We start from the raw sequence: 12,078 nt of genomic DNA, 5'->3' as shown, positions 1-12,078 counted from the left end.
TCACAAAATAGTAGAAACTACCCAAGTGTCCAAATCAAGGCTACTGGCTAAATAAATGATGATACACCCACACAGTGGAGTACTACATAGCTGTAGAAAAAAGAATGTGGAAGATCTGTGTGAGGTGATGTGGGGTGGTTTCCAGGATATACTGTGAAGTGAAAAAGAATTTAAACAGTCTGTTCCCATTTGTGTAAGAAAGGGAAGTAAGTAAATATGCACGTATCTCCTCACTTTTGCAAAAGGAAACACAGGAAGGATGAACCAGAAAACAATGTAGTTAGTTACCTATAAGTTTGGAGATGGCGGTGGACAGCATAGAATAAATTGGAGAGAAGACAGCCCTTGCAGGGTGTATCTTTTTGTGGAGTTTAATGCTGAAAGGTCAGAGGAGACAGCTTCAAGGGGCTCCCACTGTCCAAACATGGGCTGATTAGGGCATCAAATTAAGGGGACAGTAAAGGATTATAACCCACTGAATAAAGTAGGAATCCATGAGACCACCTTAATAATAAATAGGTTAGTGAAGGGGGAACTCCCTGGCGGTCCAGTGGTTAGGACTCGGCACTTTCACTGTCAAGGGCCCGGGTTTGGTCCCTGGTCGGGGAACTAAGATACCGCAAGCGGCACAGCACAAACAAACAAACAGACAAAAAATGGAGGGGGAAGGGAGGGTCTTCCTTATAGTAATGCTGACGGATATATATGGAAGGACTGGTGGAACTGGAAAATCACCACTCTGCATCCATCATAGTAAATATTGATTTGGAGAAGATGGATGCTGAATCTATTATGGGAGAGAAAGTCTGACAAGGAGCAGGATATTTACATAGTCTTCAAGTAATTACCTACTGAGCGTTTATTAGCTGCAAGGGGCAGTCGTATCTCTGCAGTGGAGAAACTGGACAATGCCTGACTAGGTAATGAAAATGGACATTACCAGTGAGGGGCAGACAGACACGTGCTTCTGGATGTGATACTCTGAGACGGACACAGATCACTTTGACAGTATTTTGGCTGAGATGTGACTCTGTGCGGAAACATCAGGCAGGCCCCAACTGAGAAACAGTCTATAAAATAACTGGTCTGTGCTCTTCAAAAATGTCCATGGTATGAAAACCAGAGAAAGGCTGAGGACCTGTTCCAGATGAAAGGGGACTACTAAATGCCCTGCGTGGGTCCTGTACTGAAGAGAAAAAATGCAATAATGGACATTTTGGGGACCACTGACAAAACTGAAATGTGCGCTATAATTACATAAAATATTGTATACAACATTTCATCAATGATAACTATACTGTGGTTACATCAGAGAATATCTTCGTTCTTAGGAAATACACAGTGAAGTGTTAAGGAGTAAAGCGAAATGATGTTTGCAACCTACTCTCAAACGGTTCAGATAAAAAGTAATGTGTGTTTGGATTATATACATATATTACATAGCTGGATACACACACACATACACATATACACATGCATATCTATAAAGAGAACAATAAAACGAACATGGCAAAGTTTCAACTCGGCTGCAGTGGCTGGTACTGTGTCAACCCGGTTGAGCCGGACCGTGGTTCCTGGAATCGCCTTCCCCGCGCGATTCCAGGGAAGAGCTGGCTCAGACGTCACTGCAAGAGGTTTGCAGCAGAAGGAAACTGACTCTCAGAAGGCGGCGGGGTTAAACGCAGTGGAAGGCAGGCAGGCACAGAGGTGCTGGTGGACTCCAGCTTGTTCTCTTCTCCTCTTTTCCGTGGCCAGCGCGTCCCCCTGACTGCGGGGCTGACCCCAGCGCCTCTCCCCAGGCCCAGCACTAGACTCCTGGTCAGCCCCCCTTCAGGGCCCAGGCCCCGCTTTGGCTCCTCGCACTGACCGGCTGTCGACTCTTCCTCCCTCCACCTCCCCCATAACTTCCCCAGCTCCGTCCCGTCTATTCGTCGCAACAAATCCCTTCTCACGCAGCGGCCCTGCTTCCCGGATAGAACTCTGACCTTGGTGGATCTCAGGAAAGGGTATATGAGAATTCTCTGCATTCTTGCAACTTTTTTGTAAGCGTGAAACACTTTCAAAACAAAGTTTTAAAACATCAAAATTTTCTAAAGATTTAAAATACTTGATGATTCTTTCAGTAAAAGGTTAACAAAAGGTTTTTTCATTTCCGGTGCCAAGACTACGTGTGAGGAGTAGGCACTGACCTATTTCCGGTGACAGGACGCTGCGAATGAGGCCCTGGCAGGGGCGGGGGAGGAAGGCCTGCAGCCTTCTGCTTCTTTCACCACTGCCCTGATCTGAGGACACGAGAATAAGGTAGACATGAAACAGAAGATGCGGAGGAAGCCACGGTCCACCGGGGGCCGGACCCAATGATCCCCTCCTGCCACTCAATTGCACGGAGGGACCCAGACCAGGCCAGGACACAGGGGGCGTTTTATAGCTAGAGAAGCTGAGGTATGACACACTTAATTGGCGTTCTCTTAGCTACTGGAAGACGCTGCATAACCACGCAGGCTTCAGCCACTGTATTCACACGTTGGGGGGAAAAAACGGCATAAGAAGGCAAAAGATTAGAATCAGGGCCACAGATGGCTCTAAAATTACTTTTTGCAGTTACTGACAATAGCAGAGCCAATATATCCGCCTACTTTTTAAAAAAATATATTTATTTATTTATGGCTGGGTTGGGTCTTCGTTTCTGTGCGGGGGCTCTCTCTAGTTGCGGCAAGCGGGGGGCCACTCTTCATCGCGGTACGCGGGCCTCTCACTATCGCGGCCTCTCTTGCTGCGGAGCACAGGCTCCAGACGCGCAGGCTCAGTAATTGTGGCTCACGGGCCCAGTTGCTCCGTGGCATGTGAGATCCTCTCAGACCCAGGGCTCAAACCCGTGTCCCCTGCATTGGCAGGCAGATTCTCAACCACTGCGCCACCAGGGAAGCCCCCGCCTACTGTTTTATTCACCCAGCTTCTGTTGAGGCACTGTGCTATTGATTCCCTTTGGTACAATGTGAGAGCAAATATTCCAAGGAAATCAGCATAAGATGTGACCAAAAAAAATTTCATAAAATACCTAAATCCTAAATGTTCAGTTTTCATAGCCATAATTCAGGAATAGTCTTATGTTTTATAAATGTTAGCCAGCATTCCAGGGAAGCTCTAATGAAATACAATCTCTGATTTTTGTTTTAAACCACAAGACAGAAAATCATTAAAAAAATAAACTGCTGGGACTTCCCTGGTGGCGCAGTGGTTAAGAATCCTCCTGCTAATGCAGGGGACACAGGTTCCAGCCCTGGCCCGAGAAGATCCTACATGCCGCGGAGCAAAGCCTGTGCGCCACAACTACTGAGCCTGCGCTCTAGAGCCCGCAAGCCACAACTACTGAAGCCTGTGCGCCTAGAGCCCGTGCTCCGCAACGAGAAGCCACCTCAATGAGAAGCCCGCGCACCACAACGAAGAGTAGCCCCTGCTCGCCGCGACTAGAGAAAGCCCGCGCACAGCAATGAAGACCCAATGCAGCCGAAAATAAATAAATTAATTAAATGCTGTCATCATTACAGTAATTCTTTCCCCCCACCCCTTGGGCCGCACTGCAAGGCTTGTGGGATCTTAGTTCCCCGACCAGGGACTGAACCCAGGCCACGGCAGTGAAAGCGCCGAGTCCTAACCACTGGCCCACCAGGGAACTCCCATTACGGTAATTCTTGATTCAGGCAAGAATCATCAATGGATGCTAAAATATTTGATGAGGAAATGGATATTTACATAGTCTCAAAGTATCTCCCCACAAATTACTTACGAATTACAAAGGGGAAAACACTGACTTTACAGTGGAGGGACCTAGTGAGCATTACCTTGGTCTCACTAGTCACCAGAAGGCCACCTTCGTCTCACTAATGGCCATCAGGTGCCTGGTAAGGTGCCGCGCAGGGCACAGGATGTCACTTCTGCGGGGCTCCTGCCAAACATGAACTCCCTGCACGTGGTCGTGAGGAAACATCAAGGGAACCCAAACTGAGGGACATTCTATCAAACCACTGGCCTGTACTCTTCTAAAGTGTCAAGGTCATGAATGCTGAGGAAAGGCGGAGGAACCGTTGTAGATTAGAGGAGACTACAGGGACATCACAATTAAATGCAATGCGTGACCCCAGTCTGCATCCTGGACTAGAAACAGAAAATTGTTACACAGGACATTTATTGGGACAATTGGCAAAATGTGAATAAGGACTGTAGATTACAGTACTGTATCAATGGTAAACGCCTTGCTGTTGATGGGTATATTGCGGTAACGTAAGAGAAAGTCCACGAGCGTCCGCATGCTTAGCAAAAAGACACTGAAGTTCTGAAGTTCTTAGGGGCAAAGAAAACCATACGGCGAATGTGTCAGAATGTTAACAGTTGGTAAATCTCGGTGAAGGATATACATGAGTTCTTTTCACACTTCTTGCTTGTCATTCTTGTTTTAAACTATTTTAACTTTTCTGTGAATGTGAAATTATTTCAGAATAAGAAATTTAAAAGAAAATAAATTAAAATCAAAAGGTGTGCTCTCCATGGTCCACTGCCCTGGAACTCACTGAGCGGTCACGTGGGTCCGGACCCTTAACGTCCAACAAAATGTCATGAGACCTGTAAACCTGGAATCTTCGTTAGAAGAAAGTATGCGATGGCAAGTTTTCAGCAGACTGGGGAAAGGTGCGAATCTTAGTATTTGCCAGTCTTCTCCCAGCGTTTTCCTTAGAAAGATGACAGTGAACTTGCCCTCCATGTTCATGTCTCAAGGTGGAGCCACACAGTAGGCCCTGAGAGCTTTATGTTGGCACAGAGAGTAGAAATGATGGCAATGGTAAAGAAATACTATCAATAATAATAATAAACCTTTAGCTGCTTAGTCTCATCTATTAAAATACAGTGAAATATACAGCAGCCTAATTTCCCTGTGGGGAAGGGTAATCCCAGGACAGCATTACTGATGTTCTCTAATCCTAAAACTGTTTTGTCACTATCTTTGCCAGGTAGGATTCTCTACAGCTTTGCCCATTCCTAGCCTTGTATCCTTCTCAAGTCTCCCCAAGTTCCATATAGTGTCTTACCCTCCACTTGGGCCATTCACTGCAACTGTAACAACCAACAAATATCTACCAGGCACAAACCTTATACAAAGACTATATTTAGCCAGGCATCTACCAGCCGGGAATCTACCAGGAAAGTCACTTAAATGTTGCCTGTACTGTTGTCTGTACCTCCATTTCTCTAGCTTTAAAATGCCCCTCTGAGGGCTTCCCTGGTGGCGCGGTGGTTGGGAGTCCGCCTGCCGATGCAGGGTACGCGGGTTCGTGCCCCGGTCCGGGAGGATCCCGCGTGCCGCAGAGCGGCTGGGCCCGTGGGCCATGGCCGCTGGGCCTGCGCGTCCGGAGCCTGTGCTCCGCAACGGGGAGAGGCCGCGGCGGTGAGAGGCCCGCGTGCCGCCCCCGCCCCCCCCAAAAAAAAGCCCCTCTGAACAGGCAGAGCTTGTCTTGTTCAATTTGGGCCAAATCCAGTCAACACATTAGAAAGGCTTGTGGGGAGAAGGAATATTTCAGTCGGTGATACTTTCGCTGGCCTAAGGGAACTTACAACATAGTTGGAAAGACAGAAACACATCAGACGTTAAAGTGATTTGTGCAGAGGATTACGGTGAGAGAAGGAAATCTTAATCCTGGTCTACCATGAATTCACCAGAGTCACCATGGCAAATGACACAATTCCTTAAAGCTTCCTGCCTTATTTGTAAACTGAGAGGGTTGGACTGGACGATAATAATGATAACAGGTAAAATTCACTGAGCACTTCTTATACACCAGGCCCTATATTAAGCACTGAACATGGACGAACACACTGAAACCTCACAATACTGCTGTGAGGTAGGTACCACTATCATCCCTATTGTACAGACAATCCGTGAGATCCAATGTTCTACAGTCATGTGATTTCAAGTTAAAGAATATGGTAGACTGTAGCTTCCAAAGGTGGTCCAAACAGTATTTCCCATCCCACATGCTCTTCTTAAAAAGTATGACTTTGAACATTCCTGCCTTACAGAGGTGGGGCTATGTCCGCTCTCTTTGAGTTTGGGTGGGCTTTTGTCTCGAGAAAGTTATGTTATGGGACTTCCGAGGCTAGATCATAAAAGCCAATAAATACAGCTTATATTAGTTTTCTATTGCTGCACAACAGATTATCACAAACTTAGTGGCTTGAAAGAACACCCACGTATTAGCTCACACTCTGTAGGTCAGAATTCCGGGCACAGCATGGCTAGGTTCTCTGCTCAGGGTCTCAAAAGGCATGCATGCTGTTGGAAGAATTCAGTTTTTTGTGGCTGTAGGACTGAGGTCTGCCTCTCTTTGCTGGCACTCAGCTAGGGCTGCCCTCAGCTCCTAGAGGCTGCCGAAATTCCCACGTGGCCCCCTTCACGCTCAAAGCCAGCTACAGAGAATCTCCCTCAGGTCAAATCCCTCTCACACTTTCAATCTCTGACTTTCTCCGTCTCTGACCTCCAGACCCACTCTCAAATGGCTCACGTGACAGAGAGAAGACACACAGAAGAGGAGGAGGCAATGTTACCATGGAGGCCAAGACTGGAGTACTGTGGCCACAAGCCAAGGAATGCTTGTAGTCACCAGAAGATGGAAGAGGCCGCCCCAAAAGGGAGCGTGACCCTGCTGAATTTTGGACTTTTAGTCTCCACAACTGTGAGAAAATAAACTTCTGTTGTCTTAAGCCAAGAACAAAAAACAAAACACCTGTGATTAGGTCACGTCCACTTAAGAGAATCTCCCTAGGTTAAGGTCAGCTGTTTTGGGAACTTAATTTTATCTGCAAATTCCCTTTTGTCATATAATCATGGGAGTGATATCTAATCACATTCATAGGTTCTGCCCACACTTGGGGGAGATTATGCAAGGGCAGGGGTCATTGGGCGTCATTTTAGAATTCTGCCTACCACATAGCTTCTGTTTCTCTTGTTACACTTGTTCTTAGGCACCATGCTGTGAGGAAGCACAGGAAGCTTTAATAGTCCCAGCTGAGTTCCCAGTCAACAACCAGTATCAATTTGCCAACCTTGTTAGTGAATCATTTTGAAAGTGGATATTCCAGTGTCAAGCTGAGCTGCCCCAGCTGGCCATGCATGGAGCAGATAAGTTGTCTCCATTGAGTCCCACCCAAATTGCAAATCTCTGAGTAAAATAAAGGATTGTTGTTGTTCCAAGCCACTATGTTTTGGGGTGATTTGTTACACACCAATAGGTAATCAAAATCAAGGAACAACCTATGTGAGACGATCTACAAGTACTGATAGCTTCTTGTGGACAAGGAGTGGCAACTTACATTTCTTTTAGGACACTGGAGCATCTGGCAGGGTAGGCCTAAAATGTCATTCAATTCATGCTTGCTGATTTATTAATTCAAATGTATACTTAACTGACTCACACCAGTATACCAGTCATCGATATTTGGAAGCCCAGTGCTTTAAAAGGGTTATATGAAAATAATGCTGCTTTCCTTTTGAACAATGGCTATACCGTATATTTTAAAGCTATATTTGTAAAACATCTGGGATGTAAATGAACATAGATAATGAATGTATTAGTTTTTAAAGGTATAATGGGCTTGTTTATAAATCACTACTTAAAGTATTAATATTTCAATGTATACTTAATTACTTTTCAACACATTACTTTTACTGGAAAAGGTAGAAAACACTGGGAAAAGAGTCATCAGTTTTGTCATTAAGAATTTTCATCAATGGATATTAACTATTAGGTGAAAGACTTATCCATACACTCTCATAAGAGGCTCCCCTTGGATTATCTGTTGAGAATGTAGAGGAAAAGGTCATTTACAATGGAGAAATCTGGCAGACAACTCCTTAACCGAATGATCAAACTATCACCAATGACAGAACAAAGTGATATCACGTGCCTCCCATTGTGATGCACTAAGGACACAACCACACGTGTGTAGTATTCTTGCTAAAAAACATTTAACTTAAATTTAATTAAGAGAAAACAGACTAATCCAAACTAAGGACATTCTGAAAAAAACACTGACTTGTACTTTTCAAAAATATCAATGTTACAAAAAAACAAAAAAACGCTGGGGAACTCTTCTAGATTAATGTAAAAGAAATGATAACTAAATGTGAATCTTTTTTTTTTTTTTTTTTTTTTTTTTTTTTGCGGTACGCGGGCCTCTCACTGTTGTGGAGCACAGGCTCCGGACGCGCAGGCTCAGCGGCCATGGCTGAAAAAGAAGCCGTAAAACTGTAACACTTAAATATGCACTGCATATTAGATGATAGTACTGTACTAAATGTTAGGTATCTAAGTGGATTATTGTACTGTGGTTTGTAGAATGTCCTTGCGAAGAGCCAGATGCTGAAATATTTAGAGGTGAAATCTCACTTCGCAAGTAATACTCGGGCAAGTTGTGCAAAGAAAATTCTGTACCTGGCTGAAGAATTTTGTATCAACATCTAGTCAACGCTGTCCACAGACTGGAGAGAACAGTTTCCCCCCTGTGTAGCTGAGAAGCAGTCAGCAGGACCCTCACCTCCCTGGGCGAGGAGCTCTCAGGCGGCCGCAGCATGACGGGGAGCGAAGGAGAGTGCTGTGATCCACCTTCACTTAAAAGCACACGCATGCACACTTTACGGCAGTCACGCGAAGGCACGAGGGCGAGGCTGCGCCTCACGTTCCCAAAGACGGGCGCGACAGCTGCATGTGCCATCTAGTGCACTTTACGGCAGAAACGTGAAGGCACGAGGGCGAGGCCGCGCCTCCGCCCCCAAAGCTACGCAGGACAGCGGCACGTGCTGTCTAGCGCGCTTTACGGCCGCCGCACGAAGGGGGAGGTCCCGGGCCGACGCAGGGTAATCAATGGTTCCGGGCTCTGCGCTCCACCTCGTTGTTGGTTGGCTGTTCATCCGTTGGCGCTCCCACGGCTCGGCGATCATGGCGGCGGTGGCGGCACTGTGGCGGAGGGCAGTGGAGATCGTGAAGACCAAGGAGTTCTGGGATTACGTGACCAGCACGCACTCCTGGGGTCCAGTGGCCAACTGGGGCCTCCCGCTGGCCGCCTTCAAAGACATGAGGGAGCCGCCGGACATCATCAGCGGCCGCATGACGACGGCGCTCATCTTCTGCTCGATGGTCTTCATGCGCTTCGCCTACCTAGTAAAGCCTCGCAACTTGCTGCTGATGGCGTGTCACGGCACCAACGTGGTGGCGCAGAGTATAAAGGGGAGCCCTATCTGATCTACCACTACGGCGGCGCCACGGCGGCCACAGCCGCTGCTGCCTCTGTTGCTTCTCCCGGCTCTACCGCCGCTACCCCGCTACCCCCCCTGCAGCTGAAGACCCTGTGACTGACGGCGACTGCCTGGAGGTCACCGACTACGATCCGCTGACCCCAGAACATAATTGAGAGGGCCCTATCAAATCTTTGCAGCTTGCAAGCACTGAACTGTTCTTCCTAAAGATCAATAAAAAGTTTGGTTTTGACTCTGAAACAGTGCGAATCTGATTGAAACCTGCAGTTCTGTTAATAAAAAATGGCAAATAGCGCAGAACTGAAGCTGTTGAGTGTTGTTTATTTCGTGACAGGGAAATAAAATGGTTTTTAGAAGGTGAGGGTGGATTGCCTAGTCTTCCTCTCCACGGGAGCTGCAACTCGAGGGTTAGTTTATGTAGGGGAGGAAGGCTGAATGAAAGACACTTCAACTTAGCTAATTTATTGCTTTTTTTTTAAGCTCTCTTGAGAACATGCTTTTGTTACTTGTTTAGGGTGTCCGGGCCAGATAAGCCACAATGTCTGTACGCCAAAAAATTCCAAGGGCTACTTCTACTGAGGGAAATACTTCCAAGGGGGTTTAAATGAATTCAGTGAAATCCAGCTCAGACTTTTAAGGAGTACTTAGCAAGAGAACCTAGAATCTGTTGGTGACCGGGAGCAATGACAGAACCTTCAATGGAATCAGGATAAATAAACAACTCAGAGGTCAGTGGCTGTCAACCCTGAATTCTAGGTAAACAGAAAATAAAAACGACAAGATCATAATCCTTTCCTCTTTTCCTCATGCCTAAAAATGGGAGAACTGGCAGTTTGTAAAGGTGGTGAACCTATCACCCTGTGTTGCACTCTATAGCTAGGGGTGAGGGTGAGGGTGAGTGGTCAACAGTATTAGCCCAGGGTATCCCCCCTAGGAATCCTATGGGTGCTAAAGGACTCTGCTTAAACCTGGGAGCATGAGGAGGGAAAAGAGAAGGCTGGGGCTTTGGGTGTAAGGCCATTACCTCTGCAGCAGAGGCTGCCCTCTAGGATTTGACCCCCAATCCCCCCTCCCTCTGGAGAATGCGGGAAGTTCCAGGGTGGTCTATTGGGGAACCCCAATGTATGTGATCAAAACTCCTACTTTTGTTAAAGATTTCAAGTGCAAAGATATTGAAAACAACTGAAATTTTCTGAAGACATCAGGTTTTGGACAAGACAGGCACAACTTTACCTTCTGTGGCATCTAAGCAGTAGTCCTCTTTGTAGGCAGTTTCTGCATTTCACATTCTGCATACAGGGGGAAAAACAAACTCTGGAAAGTGACAGTGTATGAATTATCTATTGCTGTGTAACAAATCACCCCCAAACTTAGCTTAAAACAACAAATATCTCACAATTTTGTAGGGCCAGGAATCTGGGAGGGGCCTAGTTGGGTGCTTCTGCCTTAGGGTCTCTCAGCTGTCTGCTGGGGCTACAGTCTCTGAAGACTTGCTGGAGGTTCCACTTCCAAGCTCACTCACACTGTTGTTTGCAGGAGGCTTCAGTTCCTTGTCATGTGGGCCATAGGGCTGCTCACAACATGGCTTCCCCCAGAGAAGGTGTTCCAAGAGAGAGAAAGCCCAAGATGGAAGCCATAGTCTTTTATAGCTTAATCTGGGAAGTGACATACCATCACTTCAGCTGTGTTCTCTTGGTCACATGGACCAACCTTGGTACGCTGTGGGAGGACAACACAAGGGTGGGAATAGCAGGAGGCAGGGATCATTGGGGGCCATCTTGGAGACTGGCTACCACACGTGGCTCTGAAATAAAAACTCTCCTGCCTTCCTGAAACTCAGTAGAAAGTAATAAATCATGTAAGGTCATCGCCCACCTTCCCCAAGAGATGTCACAAAATGCTCAGTTTACAGTTTTGTGGTCATTACAAACATGCATATATTACAGAGGATGGGTTTGAGAAGCAGGAAAGAAGTCTCTGGAAGATAGGTGGTAGCTCATAATATTTTAGATAGTTCAGACTATCATATGATAAAAAGCAGTTCTGAAAGTTCTGAAATGAATCATAACCTTGTATCGAGATTTTTATTAAAATTCTAAAGGATTTTCCCCCTCTGCTCTTACATGAGTGGAAATTAATGCATTTTTAGATTTGTTTTACAAAATGTATTTTGTGATTTGACTGTTGTATTTCAGTAAAAGGCCACTGTCTGTTGAAGACATATCAGAGCAGGTACGTTTCTAATTAACCTGGTAAGGGGAAAATAGGTAATCCCTGCTGATAATTTCCTGTCACTCTACATTTATAATTTAGAGGGCAAAACGATTAGAGCAAATATCCAAAAGATTGCAACACCTCCATTCTAATGCAATGCTCCACTTACAGGATCTAATTTGTAGTATGCCCACCCAGCTAAGAGCTCTAACCCTTTGTTGCCTAGCATATTAGTGTTTAAAGCCATGTAAGTGATTAATACTTTAATAAAAACGCACCCTTCAAATCATTAGGGTAATAATCATTTCATAATCTCCCCAAACTCTCAAACATAATTCTTTCTGGTCTTGGCAATTTAACTTAAACTGTCTACAGGTCTCTACCACTACTTTATGAAGCCAAAAACATTTTCCAAATAGGCAGAGCTATCTTTTCAGAAGCTTTTGTTATTGACACACTTTTGTTACTTCCCAGAATTTGGGTTTTATACTGAGTTTAATAAGTAACGTCTTTCTCTTTAGGTCCTCTGACCTTCCTGGCAAGGCCCAGGCTAAAATCCA

General features: G+C 45.8%; 1 protein-coding gene across 1 annotated transcript; it reads left to right on the top strand.

Annotated features, from left to right (window-relative positions):
- Nucleotides 1–8,916: 8,916 nt before the first annotated feature.
- Nucleotides 8,917–9,659, top strand: MPC1L (mitochondrial pyruvate carrier 1 like). The gene is given in 2 exon segments (XM_081221973.1): nucleotides 8,917–9,276; nucleotides 9,279–9,659. Coding segments are annotated over 2 exon segments (411 nt in total). The 5' UTR covers nucleotides 8,917–8,987; the 3' UTR covers nucleotides 9,401–9,659.
- The last annotated feature ends 2,419 nt before the right edge of the window (nucleotides 9,660–12,078 follow it).

This window comes from Mesoplodon bidens (assembly GCF_964165515.1).
Source record: "Mesoplodon bidens genome assembly, chromosome: X".
Lineage (NCBI taxonomy): Eukaryota > Metazoa > Chordata > Mammalia > Artiodactyla > Ziphiidae > Mesoplodon > Mesoplodon bidens.
This window is presented reverse-complemented; position numbering and strand designations above follow the sequence as displayed.